This window comes from Podarcis pityusensis (genome assembly GCF_964106645.2).
Source record: "Podarcis pityusensis genome assembly, chromosome: 4".
In the NCBI taxonomy this organism is placed as follows: domain Eukaryota; kingdom Metazoa; phylum Chordata; class Lepidosauria; order Squamata; family Lacertidae; genus Podarcis; species Podarcis pityusensis.
Window position 1 is genome coordinate 75,541,558 of NC_138027.1, and position 26,318 is coordinate 75,567,875.

A 26,318-nucleotide genomic window follows, 5' to 3' on the forward strand; every position below is an offset into this window, starting at 1 on the left:
TAGCTGCTTATAAATTTTAATACATTAATAACAGGTTTCTATTGTTTATTTAATGTCTAGGTTATTATTATTATTTATTAGCCACCATCTGCTGATCTTAGGGTGGGAGGTAGACTGAGGAAATTTCTGGATAACAAAATTCCATATATATGGCAAAGCACGAGGTCTATGAAACCTTATACCAAAATAATTTGTAAGGCAGCAATGTTATACTGACTCTCCTGGGAGTAAGCCCCATTGAAACCAGTAGGAATTCGGTATATGATTGTGCTGGTAAGGCTCTGAAGTGCCATAATACCTAAAGTACAGTCTTAACCATATTAACTCAGAAGCAAGTTCCATTGAGTTCAATGGCGCTTACTCCCAATTAAGTGTGGTATGTGAAAGTCATTTTGAATTCAATGGGACTTACCTCTGAATGGGCATGTCTGAGGCTGCACTGCAGGATGTTTCTGCTACATCAATAGACTAGCATGGGAGACCTCTCCACATTCAAAGTTCAGAGAAATTCCAATCGGATCATTTTAGAAAGAACACTTGCTTGAACATTTGTTGTCCTTTTATGACTCATCTACTCATAGGATTTGTTTCTCCTATTAATAATTATAAGCCAATCTAAAACAATGGGAAATAGGATAGCATCATTTTTTTTTTCCTGAGGCACAAACTGCACGTTCTGAGGCACAAACGGCACTTTTCCTCGATTTTTGTTTCAGTGAAAAGTAGCTTTAAAGGTGCTATTGGAAGTTGAAAACCAGCAAAAGGGTAGGATTAAAAACAAAACAAAAAAAACCCCTTCCTTTGACTGAAGTATCCATGAAGTCAACTGCCCCTTCTCCATGCTCCAAACTGCATGTCTAAGATCCAGCTTGGGGAAAGGGGGCAAATTTTGGCCCGGGGGAAAAAAGAAATCAGACTGAAATAATGAATCAGCCTATCTCCATGAGCCTTTCTGCTGCTAAACAGTAGTCTCTGGCCTTTTCATACCTAGAATCAAAATTTAGCTCAAACAGGCACTTGGGGCCTCACTTCTTCAATTTTGTATACTATATATTAGCACAGTGGCAGTGCTGCTGTTGTGACTTTCCTAAGGTCAGGGAGCAACCTATCTACCAGTTGAAGACAACCCACCTCAAACTGCATTTGGTTAAAGGGTGAAAACCAAAAACTGAAAGAAAGAAGCTCAGAGCACCACTTAACAGGGACTTTGAGCCTTATTGAAAGGAAAGAATGAGGCTGTTCAATTATTTGCATCTTGCCTTGTGGCATATAACAATCAAATTAAAAAGGACACCGAGCCAATCTAAGTTATAATCACCATGCAAAACTAAAAGAAAATCAAAAGATTTTAGAGTCTCCTATTTAAACATTAGATCACTTATATCTGGGTGGCTTTCAATGAAACTGTCCAATTTTGAGCAGTGGCTGCTTAAGAACTTCTAAAGGTTAAATCTTATTCAGCTAATCTGTACATAGGAACAAGTAACTGTCACATGCTTAACCTTTTGCAGATTAAAACTGTCTGCATAAAAGATGTGAAATGATCATTGTTGTAATTGTTGCAAGTAGATATCTTGGCATTTTGTGTGGCAATATATCTCTTCTTCTGAGCAGCAATTTTATGCCCCAGGTCACTTGCTTGTTCATGTCTGTGATAAAAACCACTGTCTTTCATGAAAAATTATATTTCAAGACATCAAAACTGCTGAACTGGTTTCAGTGCAAAGGTTATTGGTTGTAACAGGAAGTTTTAGATTATTATTAGTTTAATTTCTAACACGTCAGGAATTTATGAAATGTGGACACTGGAACTGACTTTTCATAGGAGAATAGAGAATAGGCAAAAATGATTTTTTTATTTCACATAGGCTGCAAACTGTCATTTGTGGAGACCGGAGAGAAATATAACACCTTATTAGTGTAAAAGTTAAACTCTGCTATTAGACTGTGTAGCAAATACTGCTAAGTTAGTAAATGTGATATGGGAGGCAAAATGAGCAATTATCAAGGACTCCAACAGGGATTTGTTCACAGAGATGGAAGAAAACATACTTACAAAAATATGACATACTGAAGACTCCCCCAATAGCAAGTCTTCCCCCCACATTTATTGCACATGGGCTATATTTCATGGGAAGGAGGACTTGCAGAACTACCTCACAAATTCTACTAAGATCCTGTAGGGCAATGCCTTCATCTAAGGAGGCAATGTGCAGTGGAGTGCATCTTGATTGTCGGTAAGAGGGTCATTTTCAGGACACAGTGAAGCTGTGTGCAGTGCACTGACCTGAGCTATATAGTAGTTCATCTGCTGCACTTCTGTATTCCCAATGAATCTGAAGAGAGAGAATGCCAGCTATGCCATATTCTAAAGTGGATTGTCATGTGGATTTATCCATTCTGCATCCATTAAGCTACCCTTGAGAATAAGCACTTATCAGAACTCTTTGAAAGATGGCTTTTTACACTTTTGGTTTTTTTAAAAAAAAAAAAAACTTAGGGGAGATGCGGGAAAGCACAGATTCAAAAGAATGTGTGAGCAAGAAGATGCAGAAGCATCTAAAAATACACGCCGTCTTTCAATAGCACATAATTCCATGAAGTATTAATTAGAGAAGTAATTCTGCGAAAGCAGTACTACTGAGAATAAGAGTATATCGACCTCCAGGTGTTAAATTCCCCTGTTGCTTCTCCAGCTTTCTTAGAAGAAAACAGGTCTAAACATTAGGATCTTGGGAATAAAGCTTTGGTGCAAGATAATAAACCAACATGGTAAAGTGGTTATTTACTACCATATACATGCCACTACTGAGTAAGCCACTCTGGTAAGTGGTGAGAATTGTACCACTATCATCACTTAGCAGGATAGTAGAGACAACCCATTTGTTCGTGCTTTGTAGTTACATACGCACTATGGTAAATGACCACTTGGTAAATGGTAATCTATATTTCCCATCTAATATCAGTTGATACATCAACTGCTGGTCAGGTTATACCTGCAATTAGCTTCATATTTAACTGTTTTTACATAATCTCCGCAACTGCAAAAAAAATCAAACTTAATAATAATATAGTTTTAAATTATAATTCCTCAGAACATCTTCATAAAGTCATTGAGCTGCAAAGTGTCCATTTTTCAAATTATTTCTTCATATTGCTATTAGACTCTCAGCTGTTTCACACATCATAGTGTATATAGATCCATACAGGCAAAGATACATAATCTTGAAATGCATGTAATACAATTTAGAGCTAGGTCAATAGCCCACTAACCTCTGTTAAGTTATGTACTTAGCAGAGGTTAAATGTTAAAACTTCATATAATGCTTATTGTGGCCCATAATTCATTGGTCATCATTAACTGCTGTCTCTTCATGGAAATATTGGTTTTGTGATTGGAGAAAAATATTAGATAGTATAAAGAATTAAGGTTACAAACCTAAGCACACTTGTTACTGAGCAAGCTCCAGTGAGCACTGTAAGACTTATTTATGAATAAACAAACAGAGAATTGCAACGCTGTGATCCTAAAAACCATTGCATAGGCGTCATTACTATGAACATAGTGGGAGTAACAAATCCCAGAGTATATATAAACATGTTTTTCTCTTGGCTGTAAATAGAAGCTTGATCCACATGTTTAGCTATAAATTGGATGAAAACAATTTTGGCACAGAAAGCATTTGAAAACAACTAGCTAGTAACATAAAATACTGTTCTTCAGCTCTCTTTCGGTCTTGTATAAACAAGCATGCGAATCACGCTTCTATCAAAGCCAGGGAAAGGATCCTAGCTCAGAAAAGAGGGTTGGGTAAGAAACCATTCCTGATAATTGAGAAGACTGCTGGAACACCACCATTTTAGAAAACCTCAACCCCATGTTTCCAACAGAATTGTTATTATTTATTCATCTGTGCTAAATCATCATGTATTATTATTAAATTATATTACACTATTGTTATTCATTTGGAACAGGTGATTGAAGAGGCTGACAGGAGTGAAAACCATGAAAGTAAGGCCATGAATAATCAAGTACTTTTTTCTTGTTTTGAAAGATGGCACTTGTTGCGTGTGGAGGTCCCCAAGTCACCCCTTGAAATAATTCACACGTAATTTTAGTTTTGGTTTTTGGCACTATTTTGGCCACAACTTTATTAAAATACAAAATCTGTGAGTGGTTGCTTAGGCATTGGTTATGACTATCTGTCCCCCCGCCTGGTACAGAACTGACTCCGAACTCCATCGGACGCCAGTATGAAGGGAAAGACAATGTTGGGGATCAGTTGAGCTGAGCGACAGTCCCTCACCGCTCACCATTCTGAAGCTGACCGGACACAGGTTAGAGCTCAGTGTCGAGCCTACCAAGTGGCGGTAGCGACGGCGAAGAAGGCTTTCTTCGCCGCCTCTATTGCATCTGCAGAAAACAGCAGCAGGAGACTTTTTCAGGTGGTCCGCAATTTAGCGGAACCACCTGCTACATCGGGGCCCAATACGGGCCACATGATCTCCTGCAATGATTTTGCAAAGTTTTTTGCAGATAAAGTCGCTCAGATTCGGGAAGAGGTAGACGCCACCGTGGGAGCAGGGCCGGGGCGGGGGAGTGCTAGAGTCCTGTCTAGTCAAATTGTGTGGGATCAATTCCAATCTGTTACCTCCGAGGATGTGGACAGGCTGCTTGGACGAGTGAAACCAACCACCTGTCTCCTTGATCCTTGCCCATCCTGGCTTATAAAAGCTAGCCGGGAAGGGCTGGGCGATGGGCTTCGTGGGGTGGTGAATGCTTCCCTCTGTGAGGGAGCCTTCCCAGACCCGCTGAAAGAGGCGGTTATTAAACCGCTTCTTAAAAAACCATCTTTAGATGCGGCCACGATGGCCAACTATCGCCCAGTCTCAAATCTTCCATTCTTGGGCAAGGTGATTGAGCGAGTGGTTGCTGAACAACTCCAGGCACGCCTGGAAGAAGCGGACCATTTGGATCCCTTCCAATCGGGATTCAGGCCTCATCACGGGACTGAAACTGCCTTGGTCGCACTGGTTGATGATCTCCGGCGGGCTAGGGACAAAGGTGAGAGCTGTTTCCTAGTTCTGCTGGATCTCTCAGCGGCGTTTGATACCATCGACCATAACATCCTTCTGGACCGTCTTGAGGGGCTGGGAGCTGGGGGCACTGTCATACAGTGGTTCCGCTCCTTCCTCCTGGGCCGTGTTCAGAAAGTGGTGGTGGGGGATGAGTGTTCAGACCCTTGGGCTCTCACTTGTGGGGTGCCTCAGGGTTCTGTCCTCTCCCCCATGCTTTTTAATATCTATATGAAGCCGCTGGGAGAGATCATCAGGGGGTTTGGACTGGGTGTTCATCAGTATGCAGATGACACCCAGCTCTACCTCTCCTTTAAATCAGAACCAGTGAAGGCGGTGAAGGTCCTGTGTGAGTGTCTGGAGGCGGTTGGAGGATGGATGGCGGCAAACAGATTGAGGTTGAATCCTGACAAGACAGAAGTACTGTTTCTGGGGGACAGGAGGCGGGCAGGTGTGGGGGATTCCCTGGTCCTGAATGGGGTAACCGTGCCCCTGAAGGACCAGGTGCGCAGCCTGGGAGTCATTTTGGACTCACAGCCGTCCATGGAGGCACAGGTTAAATCCGTGTCCAGGGCAGCTGTGTACCAGCTCCATCTGGTACGTAGGTTGAGACCCTATCTGCCCGCGGACTGCCTCGCCAGAGTGGTGCATGCTCTGGTTATCTCCCGCTTGGACTACTGCAATGCGCTCTACGTGGGGCTACCTTTGAAGGTGACCCGGAAACTACAACTAATCCAGAATGCAGCAGCCAGACTGGTGACTGGGAACAGCCGCCGAGACCATATAACACCGGTCTTGAAAGACCTACATTGGCTCCCAGTACGTTTCCGAGCACAATTCAAAGTGTTGGTGCTGACCTTTAAAGCCCTAAACGGCCTCGGTCCAGTATACCTGAAGGAGCGTCTCCACCTCCATCGTTCTACCCGGACACTGAGGTCCAGCACCGAGGGCCTTCTGGCGGTTCCCTCACTGCGAGAAGCCAAGTTACAGGGAACCAGGCAGAGGGCCTTCTCGGTAGTGGCGCCCTCCCTGTGGAACGCCCTCCCACCAGATGTCAAAGAGAACAACAACTACCAGACTTTTAGAAGACATCTGAAGGCAGCCCTGTTTAGGGAAGCTTTTAATGTTTGATGTATCATAGTATTTTAATATTCTTTTGGAAGCCGCCCAGAGTGGCTGGGGAAACCCAGCCAGATGGGCGGGGTATAAATAATAAATTATTATTATTATTATTATTATTATTATGAAACGGTGAAATCTGCTATGATTAAATGGGCACAAGATGTTGGACATAACATAATGATGGCTGACTGGGAACAGTTATGGACCACAGGTATGAAGTTTACGGCATGTAATGCCTTAAGAGAGAATATTATGAAAATGATATACAGGTGGTACATGACACCAGTCAAGCTTGCAAAAATCTATCATTTGCCCGATAATAAATGTTGGAAATGTAAAGAAACCGAAGATACATTCTTTCACCTTTGGTGGACGTGCCCAAGGATTAAGGCTTTCTGGGAGATGATTTATAATGAAATGAAAAGGGTATTTAAATATACCTTTCTGAAGAAACCAGAGGCCTTTCTCCTGGGCATGGTCGGCCAATTGGTGCCAAAGAAGGACAGAACTTTCTTTATGTATGCCACAACAGCAGCAAGAATACTTATTGCAAAGTATTGGAAGACACAAGATCTACCCACTCTGGAAGAATGGCAGATGAAGGTGATGGACTACATGGAATTGGCGGAAATGACTGGCAGAATCCGAGACCAGGGAGAAGAGTCGGTGGAAGAAGATTGGAAGAAATTTAAAGACTATTTACAGAAATACTGTAAAATTAATGAATGTTAGAATGATGTCAGAATGAAGTTAAGTGGTTTTAGCAGCAATGTTATAAGGTGTATGTAAAAATGGATTGTTAACAGGTGAGAACCTAAAGCTATAATATATTAAGTTAAAGGATTAAGATAAAAACAAAGAGGGAAAGGAATTGCTGAATTAAGTAACTGAACTGGAATACAAAAAAAGGGAGGCGTGAGGAGGTCAGGGAAACAAGTAAATGAAATGTAAGGTATGGAAAGATTGATTTGTTTTTTAAGTCTTTTTTATTTTTTCTGTATTTTGTATTTTTTCTTTTTTCTATTTTTCTTTTTTTTTATATATGTAACTTTTGTTTTGGAAACCTTAATAAATATCATTTAAAAAAAAAAGAAAAAAGAATGTGCTGCATGATATACAGTCTATCACACGTATTCTATTTTCTTTACTATATATGAAGCCGGAAAAAGTTACATACCTAACTAAAATTTGTCATTGATTTTGCTCCATACTGATCTAGAGCAGAACCCAACGTACAGTTAGCAGAGTAAAAATATACAGTAAAGACATTGCAGGGTTCAAAATATTAAACCCAAGACAATCAACTTCATCCAGCAGAGCTTTTTTTTTACTACTGAAGGTAAACAAGCTTTACGGTCACAAATTCATACATCTTCATGATCAACACAGACCATAAGAAATCCAGCAGACTTAAACTTACAGTAAGACTAAAACCTTAGCACTTAAGCATACTATGTACAGAACACTACACCAGAAGGAGAGACAGAAAGTGAGACCCAGGCTCCTTCTGGCCTATCATTATAGTCAGCATGACCTTGAGTGAAACAGAACCAGTTTAAACCAGCTTAGCTTTCCTGAAGGAATAACCCAAACGTCAGGAACCTTCTGCTCCTTTCTAGGCAGAGTAGAAACTTCCAGCTTGCACCAGCTTGTATCACACAGAGAAGCTTCCAGAACCTTCTTGAATCACTTAGAATAGACAACATCTCTACACTTTAAACCAATACTTTCTGTACCAAAAAATGCAAACCATGTCAAAATTATAGGCAGGTTTTGGTTTGAACACAGAGCCTCCCTGGATACAGAATAGTAGAAAACTAACTATTAAGCAGGTTGTGGAGATTCTCCCCTTGGAATGATGTGAGAGGGAACTATGCCACATATATGAGAATCAGCCCAAATAAGCCATTGCTTCACGCTGTCGCTATAACCAACTATAGCTTTTGTGGTACAGGAGGCAGAAAGCCAGTTCTGAGTACGGGGAAGGAAGCTAAATCCTTTGCACAGTTTTGCAGATCCCTGGACAAATTCCTCTCTCTCAGTCTAGCTTACTTAAACTTTCTTGATAAATAAGAATGCTATATAACATGTCCAAAAGCCTTGGGACAGAGCAGGAAAGAAATCTAATCTAATCTAATCTAATCTAATCTAATCTAATCTAATCTATTCCAAGTATTGCCTGCACAAGCAGCCATTCATCACTCTGAGTTCTGTGCTAAATAGGTCCTTGTGGTCTTCATCTCATAACTGGTTCAAGGAGTTAGTTACAGTGGTACCTCAGTTTACGAACTTAATCCATTTCAGAAGTCCGTTCTTAAACCAAAACCGTTCTTAAACCGAGGTGTGCTTTCCCTAATGAGGCCTCCCGCTGCCAGTGCCCTTCCACCATTCGGATTCCGTTCTTAGACCGAGGTAAAGTTCTCAAACCAAGACACTATTTCCGGTTTGGTGGAGTTTGTAAACCAAATCATTCTTAAACTGTACTGTTCTTAAACCAAGGTACCACTGTACTTTGGGGGAGGGGGGAGTGTACTGTTTTGTCATGCAATTATCCCATCTCATATTTCAGATAAGAGAGAGTTTCTTGCTTGAAAAGTACCCCATATTGAAATCTCACACATCAGAGAGAAAGTATTGCTGCAGGATTGGTCTTAAATAAACTAGCCCTCATAGTGAGGAGAAGCAGTATTGTTGCACTAGAGCCCTGTATCACATCATGTTTGATCTAGCCCTTGGTGGTGTTAGCTGTGACTGAGAATACAGGTGAGGAATAGCCAACTTGGTGCTGCCTAGATGGGGACTACAACTCCCATCATCCCTGACCATTGGCTATGCTGATGGGGGCTGATGGGAGTTGTAGTGCAAAACATCTGGAATGTAGTACATTGGATACTCCTTACATAGGTGGTTTTAGATGTATGATCAGCTGATCCGACATTCACTAGTTGTGTACCTATTAAAATAAGAGGTGGGCACTGAAAATCTCCTGCTCTATAGTAAAGCAAGTTGGAGCTGTTACTCAGACAGTGAAGAATGCAACAGTTGAGGTTAGAGGGTTTTTAAAGGAAGATTATTGAGAAACCACTTACTTATCTATTTAAATATTACGCGTTTATTGAAGACGCCATAAACTGGCTACATCTTGAACTTGCTCCTTTGTGCAGAGTTCTGTAGAAAGTGATTTCTGATCTACTGCAGCTCATCCTTAATTTTCTGTTTGTCCTTCTTCAACATGTGGGAGAAAACTAATTTCCCAAAGGAAACGACATTGTTCTAGCCTCATAAAGCAGTGAAGTTTTTATTCACAATACCAGACTCCATTTCCTCCCTCACTGTCAAAGGTCCTTGAATGTCTTGTTTCAGGCTAGGTTTAAAGCAGCACAGAAAGCAATAGTGGGTTTAAATTAATCTATTAATCAAGCAATTCATTAATTGCTGATTGAAAATTTAGATTTTAATTGGATTTTAATCAGACTTGACACCTGTGAAAAGGGTGTTGACTGCTGATGGCATTAAAGTAAACAATTCACACATCTTTTGATCAGGCAACATATTTAAGATTATTTTCGATACAATAAATACTGTGTTTGTGTTAATTAGGTGAGGGAAATTATCTTGATTAAATATGCTCCCATATAATATGCACTAAATCAGTAATGTTTATCTTAAACATATAAACATGATTTGAAAGAAAAACAATTAACTGACTAAAGAATTTAATTAAAAATGTAAGTGCCCTGAAGACTTCATAATCTAAAGACCATTGCCTATGTTATTATCCCAGGCATTTCCACTCTAAACTATGTGTTAGGCATGTTTCCTAAGACAGACTATTCAACGTACCCCTTTATGACATGTAATAAAGACTGATGCTTTTCAGTAAGGTCCTAGCCATGCCTACTCAGAAGTAAACCCCCCTGAGGTCAGTGGGGCTTGCTGCATGATAACTAGAGGATTGAAGCCTCAGCAACATGTCTGTGTCATTCATGTTAAAAAAGGGAGGGGTGTCTGGTTTTTACATCTAAAGATGAACACAGGAGAGGAGAGCTGAACTGTACTGCTACTGCCTCCCTTTTCCCAGCATGTACACAGCCACCCCAAGCACTTTTCCTGAGGGCCCCTTTTGATTCCCACAACACCACTTTATATGTGACTACACGGGCATACGGGACGCAGGTGGCGCTGTGAGTAAACCACAGAGCCTAGGACTTGCCGATCAGAAGGTTGGCGGTTCGAATCCCTGCGACGGGGTGAGCTCCCGTTCCTTGGTCTCTGCTCCTGCCAACCTAGCAGTTCAAAAGCACATCAAAGTGCAAGTAGATAAATAGGTACTGCTCCAGTGGGAAGGTAAACGGCATTTCCGTGTGCTGCTCTGGTTCGCCAGAAGTGGCTTAGTCATGCTGGCCACATGACCCAGAAGCTGTACGCCGGCTCCCACGGCCAATAAAGCGAGATGAGCGCCGCAACCCCAAAGTCGGTCACGACTGGACCTAATGGTCCAGGGGTCCCTTTAGCTTACACGGGCATAACCAAGGGGGGCAGGTTAGATCCACAAATATTATTGAAAGTACTCAATTATCTGACATTCTGCCCTGACACCCCCCCCCAGCAGAAGCCTGCCCCCCGCAATGTCCTGTTCGTGGGGTATTTTTACCTGTGACTTTGATTTCCCAAGGAAAGCTCAACAACTTTGGCTGCCCCCCCCCAAAAAAAATTTTGGCTATGCCCATGTGTGAATAGAGAAGACATGGGGGTCAGGTCACAATACTCTGAGTTTGACCAAGAGAGCAGATACAAACATGCTGAAAATCACATGGAAACTCATTTGCCTCTTCAGATTACAACCCAGAATCGTTCGTGCTCATCCTCAACATGCTACTGTCAAAGTAGATTGATTCTAGATTCTGCTTTTCGCAAAGGTGGGTGTGGTTACTTGATATGCATTTGAAAATTCTCCCCTTTATTAAGATATCCCATACCCTCCAACATTTCTCTGATGAAATTAGAGACACCCTACCATATGGCCCAACATGGGGATGCCCTAAGGAAAAGTGGGACATTCCAAGATCAAATCAGAAACTGGGATGGCTTTTGTAAATCCAGGACTGTCCTTATAAAATAGGGACACTTGGAGGGTCTGTTACCCACACCTTTTGCTCCTTGCACATGCCACAGGTGAATGAAGAAGGAAGCGGTGATTGTGGTCTTGGTATGTACACAGCCACAATGTCATTGGCCAGGTGTCCACACACATGCACATTCCCAAGACTGCCTGTATCTCTTTTCATGTTTTCAAATGGATACTCTGCTGGGCTAATGCATACTGCAATGATTTTCAGAATGAAAATGGTTGCTCAAAAACCAGTTTCACGGGCAAAAAATATGCAATGCATCCAGACTGTGCGTGGGTTACATAAATAAAACAAGTAGTCAGTCTCCACTGATTCTAGAATAAAATGTTGTGTATACACAACCTCAGTTTCTTGTGTGCGGTAACAATTCTGATTACTCACAAGCTTCTTATTTTGGTTCATTTCCCTTTTAAGAACAAGAAAGAAAAGCATACCTTCTTTCCTTTCTTTCACTGGGGCCTGGAGGAGATATGGCAGCTGTGGCTTTTCGTCAAAGGTCAGGAGAGAGCACAGCTAACAAAGTGTCAATAAAATACATTCTGACAGCAGTAGTCTCTGTCTGCCAATGCTAAATTAAGAGCTGTCCAACAAATTGGAAACCTTCACAAAACCAAATCAGGAATGTCCTCAATTGCACCATGGTTTTATTTCTGAAAAGAAATTTAGAGATCCTTAGGCAGCAGGCTCTGCCTTACTATCAATTAAGACGGAAGCATTTATTTGACTGTTTCATAAAACAAGGGGATATAAGACTACGAAATAATTAAAGGAATTTGGTGCATTGTGAATCATGAGTCTGTCATTTAGTAATCAGCTTGTATGGAATCTCCTACAGCCAGACATTTATATTACATAGATTTCCTAGTGTCTGTTTGCTGTGAACACAAGACTAAGGACTTGACCTAATGCATTTGTAAGCAAGCAAGCAATTGCATTCTCTTTCTCACACACGACATGATAGTCAGGAAATATATAAGAGGTGCTTCTTTCTTTCAAGATTTTGCTGTTAATTCTGGGTATGTAACTGATTGCTTTAAGGCATTCAACTATTTAATATGAAAGGTTTACATTCTGTATCCTTCAAGATTAAATCAGAATTAGCTTTTAAACTTGAATCACCTTCTATTAGTTCTAATATGTAAAGAAAGTCAGCTACTGTAATACAAAATTCTGGAGCTATAGATGTTTTGTGCCTCTCGGTGCTGAAAATTACCTGCAGTTCCTTCTAGGCTACATGCAATGGCCAGTTAGTGGAGCAGCAAAAGAAGAACGGTTTAGATCAAAATGTTTTCTTAGGAATATATCTTGCTTACAGAAATATTTGTGCATACAGGATATTGTTTCTGCTCTGTGCTTCCATAGAATCATAGAGTTGGAAGAGACCACAAGGGCCATCGAGTCCAACCCCCTGCCAAGCAGGAAACACCATCAGAGCACTCCTGACATATGGTTGTCAAGCCTCTGCTTAAAGACCTCCAAAGAAGGAGACTCCACCACACTCCTTGGCAGCAAATTCCACTGTCAAACAGCTCTTACTATCAGGAAGTTCTTCCTAATGTTTAGGTGGAATCTTCTTTCTTGTAGTTTGGATCCATCGCTCCGTGTCCGATTCTCTGGAGCAGCAGAAAACAACCTTTCTCCCTCCTCTATGTGACATCCTTTTATATATTTGAACATCGCTATCATATCACCCCTTAGCCTCCTCTTCTCCAGGCTAAACATGCCCAGCTCCCTTAGCCGTTCCTCATAAGGCATCGTTTCCAGGCCTTTGACCATTTTGGTTGCCCTCCTCTGGACACGTTCCAGTTTGTCAGTGTCCTTCTTGAACTGTGCTGCCCAGAACTGGACACAGTACTCCAGGTGAGGTCTGACCAGAGCAGAATACAGTGGCACTATTACTTCCCTTGATCTAGATGCTATACTCCTATTGATGCAGCCCAGAATTGCATTGGCTTTTTTAGCTGCCGCGTCACACTGTTGGCTCATGTCAAGTTTGTGGTCAACCAAGACTCCTAGATCCTTTTCACATGTACTGCTCTCAAGCCAGGTGTCACCCATCTTGTATTTGTGCCTCTCATTTTTTTTGCCCAAGTGCAATACTTTACATTTCTCCCTGTTAAAATTCATCTTGTTTGTTTTGGCCCAGTTCTCTAATCTGTCAAGGTCGTTTTGAAGTGTGATCCTGTCCTCTGGGGTGTTAGCCACCCCTCCCAGTTTGGTGTCATCTGCAAATTTGATCAGGATGCCCTTGAGTCCATCATCCAAGTCGTTGATAAAGATGTTGAATAAGACCGGGCCCAAGACAGAACCCTGTGGCACCCCACTAGTCACTCTTCTCCAGGATGAAGAGGAACCATTGATGAGCACCCTTTGGGTTCGGTCAGTCAGCCAGTTACAAATCCACTGAGTGGTAGCATAGTCAAGACCGCATTTTACCAGCTTCTTTACAAGAATATCATGGGACACCTTGTCAAATGCCTTGCTGAAATCAAGGTAGGCTACATCCACTGCGTTCCCTTCATCTACCAGGCTTGCAATTCTGTCAAAAAACGAGATCAGGTTAGTCTGACATGACTTATTTTTCAGAAATCCATGCTGACTATTGGTGATCACAGCATTCCTTTCTAGGTGCTCACAGACTGTTTGCTTAATGATCTGCTTCAGAATCTTCCCTGGTATTGATGTCAGACTGACTGGGCGGTAATTATTTGGGTCCTCTCTTTCCCCCTTTTTGAAAACAGGGACAACATTTGCCCTCCTCCAGTCTGCCGGGACTTCGCCTGTTCTCCAGAAATTCTCAAAGATGACTGCCAGTGGTTCTGAGATCACATCTGCCAGTTCTTTTAATACTCTTGGATGCAGTTCATCTGGCCCTGGAGACTTGAATACATCTAAACTAGCCAAGTATTCTTGTACTATCTCCTTAGTTATTCTGGGCTGTGTTTCCTCTGCTGAATCATTTGCTCCAAATTCTTCAGGTCGGGCATTGTTTTCTTTATCGGAGAAGACTGAGGCAAAGAAGGCATTGAGGAGTTCAGCCCTTTCTGTGTCCCCTGTTTGCATTTCACCATCTTCTCCTCTGAGTGACCCCACTGTTTCTTTGTTCTTCCTTTTGCTACGAACATACCCATAAAAGCCCTTTTTGTTGCTTTTAACCTCTCTAGCAAGCCTGAGTTCATTCTGTGCTTTAGCTTTTCTGACTTTGTGTCTACACGTGCTGGCTATTTGTTTGAATTCCTCTTTGGTGGTTTCCCCCCTTTTCCATTTTTTGTACACATCCTTTTTTAATCTTAACTCAGTTAAAAGTTCTTTAGATAGCCACCCTGGCTTCTTTAGGCACCTTCCATGTTTCCGTCTCATTGGTATTGCCTGAAGTTGTGCTTTTACTATCTCCCTCTTAACAAACTCCCAGCCATCATGAACTGTATAATATCATAGATAAAAAGTGACAGGGAATTCCCCCAATTTTTATTTGTTAATGTGTTAACCCTCAACAAATAAAAATTGGGGGAATTCCCTGTCGCTTTTTATCTATGATATAATACAGCTTTCTATATGAAGGGCATTCTCATATTAAATTCTAAAGGGTTTTTTTTATATAAAAAAAATCAGTGTCAGCAGATGGAAAATATGCAGCAGCTATTGCTTAGGTAATAAGCTAAGAATGAGCAAGTTAATCAAATCTATACACATATGTGGCTATTTTTGTTTTTATCGCTCTGTTAAAATGATTAACTGCAGCTGCAGTCCTAAACGCACTTACCTGGGAGTGAACTCCATTAACTTAATAGGACTTAATTCTGAGTAGACATGGTTAGGATTGAACTGCGACTTACCAAATCAATTATGTACTTCAAATAGATTTTTTTAAAATAGTGTGAAATGTGTATATATTTGAGCTATAAATTGAAATTTGACTAATTTATTTGTGGCTTGGGATAAATTATATATTTTTTAGTTTATACTGCATGTTTAAAAAGGCTTGTCTATGGAATACGTTCTGCCATTGTGACTAAGCACTTGGGGAAGTGGTTTGAACAGCAAAAGTAAACGTAAAAAATAAAGTTTGAAATTCATTGCAAAAACTTCAGTAGGGAGTCTGCATTGCCCTTTCAATAATAACAAATAACAAATATTTGTGCGTTACAGAAACAAAGTGGGGAAAGGAAGACATCTGTAAGATGCAAAGTCTCGTGGAAATATCTAGGATGGAAGTAAATAATTAATAGCCTCAAGGAAGCATGCTAGACATTGCTTTTCCTGCTTTATAGTCATTAACAGCATTAAAACAACATCTTTCATTTCACTGGCAAATATGATGTCCATTACTAATATGAAAGAATTTTTCACTTGTGTTTGATTGAAAAAAAAGTGCTTTTAATATTTTAATATTACTGTCAGCCAGAAAAAGCAGCTTCCTGTAGCCAGGACAGCTGAGCAACAGGAGTTGGTAAAAGCTCCCAAAGCCATTTTTATTTTTAGTTTTTTGCAATCTATGGCAGCTTCAGCCTGTCCTTCAATGAAGTTCTCTTCCAAAGCCGATAATTAAATTGATTCACTTTTAACAACCTGATCCTATGCATATTTACTCAGAAATAAGAACCTGTATATTCAACAGGGTTTTCTACCACAAAAAATGTATGTAAGTCTAATAAAAGTGAGCAATTCTTGTTATGTTTCCAACTCACTCAAAGTGTTTTCATTTTAACCTTCTATCACTGGCAGTGATGGGTGGTACCCATTGGTACTGGGGGCACAAAAGGAAGGGAAGGCAATAGTAGGTGCAGCTGGATCTAATGATAGGAGGAACCACAACCAATGACAGGCAGGGCCAACTAATTTTGTCTTGTCCTCCTCCCTACTGACTTATTCAAAGGCAACACTAAGAATGAGAAAGGTGACAGGCATTGCCTTTCTTGGGACTGGTTGTAAGAAGGCTGGCTAAGATTGGTGGGGCCACTGATCATTTGTGTCACATCTGCCATTATAATTCTCTTACAGCAGATTTGCACATTGAGCAAGGTATATTCTACATTTGGACTAATGATATTCCCACCTATGCACCACCTATGCACACAAATACTCACTAGTTATTAGCACTCCCAACTTTGTTACACTTGATTTTAGCCAAGGTTAACTTTGCACATGTGGGAAGAGTCTGACATTATAGATCACAAACATTATGTTTCAAACATGCATATATGGTGGTACAGTCACTTTCCTGAAAGTCAGGTTCAGATCCATGCTCGGCCATGAAGCTCCCCTGATGTGCAATTTTACTCTAAGCAGGGAACTTTTTTGCATAGAAGGAACATTTTAAGTATGATTTGCGCTGCAGAATTATATCACATCATTGTGCATAAAATCTAAAGCAGCTTTAAGGGAGTGCTGAGAAGATCTAAACATGAGGTTCCTATGTAGCAATTTAAGTGCTTGAACATCAAAACAAAAATGTGAAAAACAAGACCCTGAGAGAGAAAGAGATTTGGCATTTATTATTTCAAACCACACAACAATATGGTCCTTATCTCTGAAAGCGTTTTTAACTGATATAGGGCCATGTTTGCATATAATACCAAACCACAATTTAGTACTACACACACACAAGCAAAAAGAAGACTGAATGAAGTGCCGGTCGGACTTGCATGCTTCCTCAACCCTCTCCTTTGGAGGAGTACTTTGCCATAGTTTGTTTGATTTCCCATGATTCCTGGTTTGTCCTTAGGAACAAACCAGAGACAATGGTTTGAACCAAACTCTAGTTAGTTTCAAAGCAAGCAAAATTCAAACCGCAGGTTGTGAAGCTGCCTTGTTTGACTCAACATAGTTTGTTTTAAACCACAGCCCCTAGGTTGTTTGAAAGAACAAGACAGGAATCATGGGAAATGAAATTAACCTTGCTGGGGTCCTCCTTTCAGTTGCATGGAAGTGAGCACACCCCTCTGCTTGTGTACAGCACAAAACTATGGTTTAGCATTAGTACATATGAATGCAGTCTATTAATAAAGTGGCCTGGTTCACATGCCGCAGTAATCAAAGCCATGGCTTACTAGAACAACACAAATGTGTGGGCTTCTGGAGAGAATCCTGCTCACAGCCACATTGTTCTTCCTTTTTTACTGCCACACCATGCTGAGCTGAGCCAATTTTTGGCTTAGCCTATTTTCCAAATCTGGGCTTATAATTAAGCTCTCTCCTCACTAATGATGAGCTTTAGCCTAGGATAAACCTTGGCTTGCTGTAATGTGCAACCCAGACAGTTGGCCCCACTGTGATATCCTGTCATGCAAAAGACTAACATAGGTTTGCTTAAGCTGCAGATGGTAAACACCAATTGGATGTGCATTCCAGAAAAAGAAAAGCCTCATGCAGATAACATCCTAACTGTTATTACAAGCAGGAGAGATTACAGCAAAGAGTGAAGCAATTTAAGAAAATTTTAATGTTTGCTTTCATACGCTCCGAAGTTTTACTTACTGCAGAAGATTATCTCAAGAGGTTTCTAACATCCATTAGATAGAAGCCGTACTCAGAAAGAAATACATGCTGCCCAATTCTTTCCCATATTTTCTCGAAACACAGCTTCTACCAAGTTCAGTGGAGCTTGCTCACTAGTAAGGATTGTTCTAGTACTTAGTTGAACATTACAATTTTCAGTGTGTGGGGAAACCAGTCACACTGCCCTAAAACCGCCTCTGGTTCATTCCAGGTGTTTGGTGCTCATGCAGGAGGCTCCCATACAGACCCAACCATGCTGCCACCCTGCCGTGCCTCTGCACTGTTCCAATAAGTGGCAGCAGGGCTGCTGTCAGGAGGGCAGTGGTATGCAAGAATCCTACCATGCTGGCTGCTCCTTTCCTCACGCAGGCAAGCTTCCACATGACAATGTAGGCCTCAAAAATGCCAGCCTGTACCTTTCCCCATTTAATCTTTAAGTTCACCCTTTCAGAAGAAAATCCACTAAGTTTTTTAAAAAACAAAACATGTTGCCAATGACCCATTTTCAATATCCGAAGAAGCTATTTACAGTATTAAGCCCTCATCTGGAAGCACCAGCAGCCTTATTCAAGAGGGAATCTTCAGACAGCAAGGCTTCTATTACATTTCTGTCTAGAACCTCAAACCAATTTTGTCTGGAATTTCAATCTGATTTGCAACAACTCTCTAAAGCGCTTGCACAACTGTAGTAAAGTGTACTTAAGATGCAACCAAATAGTAAAAGCGCTTTTTCAACTAAGATATTAGTTGTGTGTCAATGCAGAATGTGGTGAATTAACTGTAAACAAACTGTACATTATACACTTTAAAAAAATGCATACAGGAAATGCATAAAGCATTTTATTGCTGTAACAATTACTTAGCGTTAACTACATCATTACCCAACAGTGAACTACGAGTATAGATTTTCCTCAAAGGAAAGGCATCTAAAATCATTATAATACAGCTGGGAATACAACATTCATCTTATGCATTGTGCAGAACTGGAAAACACAGCCATTTCAGCATCAATTCATTTTTACATAATACTCTGCAACTGGCAACCTATCAGGGAAATAACATGCCATCTATGGGAGTTATCTAGCTATGGGATCAGCAACATTTTGAACATCAAGCAATATGGTGCATGTTATGGACACGTTCAATAATATTGATGTATGCTACATAACAAGATATCCATGTAGTTGATCCCTGTGTGGCGTGTACCAACACTGAAAATTCTTCAGTTGCTATTAGTTTCCCTCATCACATTTTAACTACTGTTAACGAGGCCAGAAATAATTCTAATGACTGAGGAGGCCATCCTACAGTCACCCACCTGGAACTCAATGGGGGTTTGAACTCAATGGGGTTTACTTATGAGTAGACATGGATCTATGGACCGCAATAAAGCTGTGTGCGTGAGTAGATGTATATAGAATCGCACCGTATTCCATAAACGCATGACTACAAAGCACTATAAAAGGTTGCTATTTGGACAGCTTTCCTTTTTAAGTGAAGCAGTCGTCTAATGCTCTAAGCTCTTCTGTCATTAGCTTAAGTACCCAATAATCATAAATACATTCCAAAGCACAATAAGGCTTGCTCTTGCCACACAGAAAATTAAGACATTAAGAGTGTTGTCCTCTGCCACAAAATGACTTTCGCCTAAGTGTGTATTTTCCCATCTTATATTTGGGGATGGACAGCAACTGTGCTTAAAAAACAACAAAAGTCTGTCAAAGCCATTGAGCCTAAAATTAGATCCATGTCGTTTATCTTGGTGAGGGAGCACATCCTGGGAGGCAGGAATCCTGTAAATTTCAATAACAAGAGATTGCTCACCATTGGGAGGGAAAGACAGTGTTGCATGTATGCACTTCCTGCAATCACAAACAAGCCTGTGCTTCTCAATGCAGACTGCCCTGTGGTGAAACTGCAAAGTTATCAGTATCTGTGCTTTCAAGCTGGGGTGGGGAACTTGTGACTTATGGGCACATGTCGTCTCAGCCTGATTTCATGTGGCGTATAGGCATGGGGTGGTACAGAGAGAGAAAGAGAAGAATGAGACATGGATAGCAGAGACAAAGGGGCTCTTCTAGTGCACTCCATGATGAACTGCAGACCCAAAAATTATTTTTCCTGTAAAGTCAGTGGCCTTTCGTAGGAAAATGGTTCTCCGCCCCTATTATATCGAGATTCCACTGGGCAACATCTGGTTTTCAACATTGTAATATATCACCAGCTAAACATCGTGATAGGGACGTATCGCGATGACTGAAATAACGATGGAGCTACGTTAGAGGCATTGGCTGGCTTCATGGTTTTTCCTGCATCGTGATTTTTGCAGAGAGAGAGTGCACAAACACACACATTCGCAATATATTGCCTGGTCAAGAAGTATCAAACTGATATCACGATATGGACTTCAAAACAGTTTTGGATGATATGATGCCCAGCCCTACTGGACAATATCCACTGACAGTACTATTACTATCATGTCACTATTCTGACGTATGCAGTCTTGAAACCATTGATCAAGATACCTGTTTTGTGATAAAATGCTGCTTATATAATATCAGCAATTAAGCCAAGCCCAACTGTGCGGTGCTGATATTGCCAAGGTTGCAGATTCAGTCCCCGAATGGGACAGCTGCCTATAGATTAGAGAGATGATTCTTGAGGTCCCTTCCAACTCTATGATTCTAATAAAAGGGTAAATCACACCATATGTATATATCTATTGGACAATTTTAGAATTGAGTGCGGAATATAAATTATCTTTAGGCCTTGCCACAACAAACCAAGTAACTCACACCATACACCTCTGTATTGCATCTATGTTGACTGTTTTTGTGGTAAAAGCTAAGATAAAGTGATCAGTTCAAAATAGGGTGATTCAGTGCCGTGACCTATAACCTGATGAGTGATCATGAAACTAATAGATTTTATGTGATATATGAAAGAGTACAATAGGCACAAGGCATGAAAAATCAGTGACATTAGATGAAATACAAAGAGACTCTAATTTTGAATACACTTGCAGACCAATCATGAGCAATAGCCTATTAAGTGTCACCATTGGGTTGCTGTCTAGGCAGATACGTGATATTCACATAAGGCAACCAGCATCATTTTAAATCCATAAGAACCATCAAACAATTTGAATTACTGACAGATAATACCCAAGACTACTTAGCAAATTATGTTTAGATACTTTCCGAGTTCAACTAGCCTCCTGACTAGTTTTGTTATGTTACTTTCAATAGTAAATACAGTCTGCAAAGAACACAATTTCCACTGTAAAGGAAATTAACAGTACAGTCCTATATGAATGTCTACTTAAAAATAAGTCCCAATGAGTTCAGTGGGACTCATTCCCAGGTAAGTGGATATAGAATTGCCACCTCAATTTTTCTTCTCCCCTCACCTTTCTGACCACAGAAAGCAATACAACCTGAATATTATTATCCCTTCCTCTTCTTGTTGAGTAAAAAAACCCCTCTAAATTTTACAGTCTATAAGGATCTGAGAGTTTTAAAACAGAAAACAATCTAGGAGTAATCATTATAGCTTAGCAGTAAGTCAAGAATGGGTATTTCTCAATGAAAAACACACATAATGTTAGCCACAGTATTTCCATCAGGAAAGCTATAATGACTAACTTTTCAGGCTAGTAACATATTGTGTATTACATTTGCTGTTTAAAATTCCAAGGAGTTCAAGGGGTTTTCTTCTGAAATAAATGCTTTAGTTCTATATAACTGGTGCAGGATTGCAGCCATTGTCTGGGTTTAAAAGATCCAACATTAAACAAGCATGCATGCCATGATCACAATATCATTTTTTTAAAAGGGAAAATTCACTATCAGGCTTGTTTGCCCAGATCATTTTGATATATGTTCTATGGGAAGAAACGCATCACCAAATACTACATACATTCTATATCAACAGAAAGTAGATCACGTGTACCATTAAGGAAATGAATTACTGCATATTTATTTTGTTATTGCATTTCTATCCCATCTTTCCTCCAAGGAGTTCAAGGTGGCATGTGGTTTTCCCTCTCTCCATATTATCCTCACAACAACCTTGTGAATTAAGTTTAGGCTAAAAGTTGGTTGACTGGCCCAAGGTCACCCTGTAAGCTTCATAGCCAAGTGAGGATTTGAACCCTGGCCTCCAAGGTCCTAGTCTGGCCACTCGACAACTCTTAAACATACCAGTACAACAAAAGATAAGACTACAAAGGTTTCCCTTCTTCCAGAAAGTCAGTCTCATCATCATCCAGCCACCATCATACAAATTCCTACACTCCACGAAGCGTAACAGGAGCACCAGAACAGCATCCTTTGAAAGGAAGGACAAGCAGGGAAGGAACAGAACTCTCCTGTAGCAAGCAATGGGTGACTTAAGATACACACGACCAAAAATTTAAACTAACACACATTGTGGCTGTGAGCACACTGCCTTTTACTCTACATCCAGTTCATTTCCCACCACTGGTTTGAGAAGTGGTGTCCACGACATTAGCTGCAATCCATATCTATCCTGTGTTTTGATGCGTCTTCCCGAAAACCAGCTTTGATCTGAACTGAGAAAAAAGAACCAACTAGCTGTAATGTGCACACAAACCTGTGGGCCTTAACAAAACCCAGAACGTAGATATAACATAGTACAACCATTTCCATTCATTTCAACTCGTGCATGTACTTAACTGTCTTTTGAAGCACATATAAAAAAGATTAAACTGTAAAGGCCGTATACAACAGAAAAACCAGCACAGTCTGAAGTGGCACTTGATAGTGGCACAAAGTAGTACCACACACACCATCTTCATGGCTGACACAAGTACTCTTGTACTAGTAATACAAATGCAGACTGAAAAATTAGGGAGCAATAATCCATATGCTAGATGGCATCAGCTGCCAACTACTGGACCCATTCCGGACTTTGGACTGCAAGCGCTTTGGAAGGTGGCGAAGAGGAAGAAGCGCTTTCCACCTGGAGTCATTAACGATATTTCTAGAAATGCTTTCTGGCCGCTGCCAAATGCTTCTTGGAAATGCAGTAATTTCTACAGGAATGGGCACAAGGAACAGTCGAGGTTGAAAGGGCAGGTAGGGCTTAAGAAAGAAAAAAAATGGGGGCAATGAATGGACTGAGAGGCAGCAGTTGGGATGGTGAAAGGCAGAGCCAAACTGAGGTGAGGAAGAAGGTGGGAGCGGGAAAGCAGAGGGGTGCAGTGAGCAAAACAATCACGATGAAGGAGGCGAGAGAAGGAGGAGGCTAGTAGAGCTGTGGTTTAGAAGATGCAGGGCAGGGGAGAGCAGAACTGAAATGCAAAAATGAAAGGAGAGGATAAGAGACAGGATCTGCAGGGTGTAGAGACAAGAGACGACATGAGGCACAGACCCAAGTGAGTTCTGAAGGATGGAAAGGGCGCGCAGGGGGGGGGGGTTCCCTGCAAAAAGGAAAGACAAGCGGAAATTATTGGAGAGGGTAAGAATGGGATACCCTGAACCCTTTTATTATGATGATCAATATTTGCCTCCAGGTGTGGCGCTTCGTCATGAAAGGAGAGTCCCTGCCTCCTGCTCTCCCCTAAAACTCTGGGGCAGAAGTGAGATGGAGGATCTACCCTCACCCAGCCACCCCTCAACAACACCGATTTTCACACATACACAGACGCGCGCACACCCAAGTTTAAAACGGCATCCTCACCAGAGGGAGTCCAGGTCCCATTCCTGCAGGAGAGCCAGGTCGAAGCTGTCCATGGTGAGGTCGGAGGAAGGATATGTCATCGCTGCTCAGCTGCAACCGCGCAGCGCCCAAGGTGCATCTTAGCAGCGCCGCGGGTGGGCGAGGGGCGAGAAGAAGGGGGGCTTCCGTGCGCCCCTCCCTCTTCCCTGAGAGAGGAGGAGGGAGGAGGAGGAGACGCAGCGGCCGCAAACCGTCTCCCCGCCTCGCTCTCAGGGAAGCGCCACCGCTGGCCCGCGCAAGCGGCTGCTCGCTCCTCGGGAGCGCCTTTCCCCTCAGCCGCCTCTCTCTGGCCGCTTCCTTCCTTCCCCTGCGCGCGCTCTTCTCGCCCTCTCGCTCTCCAGCGCGCGGGGATGTGTGCAGCGTGTGACTCGCTCAAGCTGGCGCCCTCGTTGGGAACGCTGCAGCAGCAGCAGCCCTCAGCGGCTAGCTCCTCGCTGGAGGAGCCATGTGGTTTTAAAAAAAAACAACGCACAGACAAAACAAAAAAACACAAGAGAAGCCCGGTTTCTGCTTCTCTCTCTCTCCTCTCTGTCCCCGCTTTGTTTCCTTTCCGCGCTTCAACCCTCGCGGTTTTCTTTTCTCGCTCGCTTTTTCTTTAACTGCAACGGAAATCCGCTGCGCGTCGGTGTGCTCAGAACCAGAGGTGATAGCAAAACAATGCCACAAATGCTCAGGAGAAATCAGCACCGCTTACTTGAAGCTCTCTCACTTTTCTGTCAGAATAATAATGTAAATATGCCCATATCCCCTCCCCCGCCGCCCCACAGGCACCTACTCCTTTCTCGTGGGGATAAGGCAGAAGTCTCAGACAGGGGCCATTTGGTTCCTTCAGCAAGGAGAAAGGGTTGTGGGTTTTTTTTATTTTGTTTCTGAGGTGAGGGAAAGCACCAGTCAGGAGTAATTGCGTCTACTTCCAGGCGTCTCTCCCTGTCCAAATATTTCCAGATTTCTGCACATCCCACTTCCATAAAAATGAATCTCCTGCCTAACAATTTGCCCTTTTCTAAAATAAATGAGCAATAATAGGCTTTGAAAAGCTAAGGAGACTATAGACGCCTGACGCATCACACACAGACAAAAAGGGATTTAATATTCAGCTCAGCCATTCAGAACCCACCTTTCCCAAGTGCCATAGTCCCATAGCAACCAATCACCTAATAATACAATACATTCCTCAAATCAGCATTTTAGGAATGGTCACATGTGTAAACCCAGTTGAGTCAGAAAGTACGCAGCCGCTACAAATTAAAATACCCCTGACTGTGATCAGGTGAAGCAATTTGGGATGGAGAACCTGTGGCCCTCCAGGTGTTGTTGGTCTCCTACTCCCATCAGCCCTGGTTGCAATGGTCCAGAGATTATGGGATTTGTAACTCAACAATGTCCAGAGGGGTCGCAACCCCGACTCCAAATCTATGCTTTACAGCAAACCGTTTCCCACTATGCAGATGGTTATCACAGCTGACGAAGGAGCCGTGAAAATAGTGGATATATCAAACCAAACCCCCGGTTGTACCAAATGCAATTTTTCTAGAAAAAGGTGCCAGAACTCACCACGAATGCCTTCCTTGTTCTCTTATAATGGCAATGGTGTCCACCTGAGAGGGGCCAGAACTGGGTTCCAGTGACTTCTGGCTTTAAAAAAAAAGGCCTGGTTGTAGCATACACCTTGAAATCCTTACAAAATAAAACTGCAAAGCTAACAAGCTATCTTACCTCCAAGGGCCCCAGCTGGACTTCATTCAAGTTCATACCTTGGCTCCCTTGCACCTTTGGCAAAGAGCTGTATCAGTGCCTCCGAAGCCAGGAGACCATGGAGCAGAACTCAAAAAGTCTGCTTTTCCTCGACTTCCATGCTCCGCCAGTGATTTCCTGCACAGCCATCGGGATCAGGTCCGCTCTGCTCCACCACTTGCTGTCTGATGTGTGGACAAGTGGGTGGGCTCTGGGCAACTCTGAGCTGGACTGAAGGGGCATGATTTTTTTGCGTCCCCCTTGGCCTGTGCCCTTAGCAGGGGTTTCACCTAACCGACCCCCTAGGTTGTACACCCCTGCCTCCAGCAAAAGGAAATGAAAAAGTGCCTCCTCTTAATTATCTCACTTAGGTGTCGATTTTGCTTTTATGCAGATTTACAAAAGCAGCCCCAAGTGAGTTCAGTGATACTATGTGCCATTGCAGCATTAAGGATTAACATCTTTGCGGTGCTTCACTTGTGAAAGAATCTCTAAAGTCGTCATCTTGACTGATCATAACAGAAGGATTAACACTTACATTTGATATGCAGCATTTCCATCTACCTTTGTGTGAGCCTGCATGTTACTATTCAGTGCCGCTAACAAGCATAAACGCAACTTAATTTATCAAGCACATTTCACAGCGCACACTTTAAACTAGATACTCTCTCTGACTGTCATGTTATATATCACAATGGAATCTTCCGGTAATGAGTAAAATGAATGTGCGTATGCCTTCTCTATTAGCTTTAACCTGTCATATGCTTGAGGGTCCTTTTAGGCAACAGGGTCTGCACAACCTTATTTTATTAGTCTCCTGTGCATTCTACACAATAATAATTTCTACAGTCTCTCTCTTTCATTCCTTCCAGAAGTATAAAGGTCTTCTAGAGGCCAGAGGGGTTACACTGAGAGAATCAGCCAACATCAGAGTTCAACCCAAAGGGCAAAGGTACACAAGTCAACACACATCCCTATTTTATGGTGATGTATGATCAGAGTCTGGCAAGCAGC

General features: G+C 41.8%; 1 protein-coding gene across 5 annotated transcripts in view; it reads right to left on the minus strand.

The window, feature by feature from the left end:
* AFF3 (ALF transcription elongation factor 3) overlaps positions 1–26,318 on the minus strand; it is a 243,119-nt gene that overhangs the window by 206,119 nt on the left and 10,682 nt on the right. Inside the window, exon 1 of one of the 5 annotated variants that reach the window (XM_081002933.1) lies at positions 23,532–24,204. The exons of 2 other annotated variants lie outside the window; for them this stretch is intronic. In XM_081002933.1, coding sequence (XP_080859059.1) covers positions 23,532–23,611 — 80 coding nt within the window. In that variant the 5' untranslated portion in view covers positions 23,612–24,204. Of the gene's footprint in view, positions 1–23,531; positions 24,205–26,318 lie in introns of those variants that run through there. 2 more of the 5 variants (XM_081002931.1, XM_081002930.1) reach the window with 2 other exon arrangements.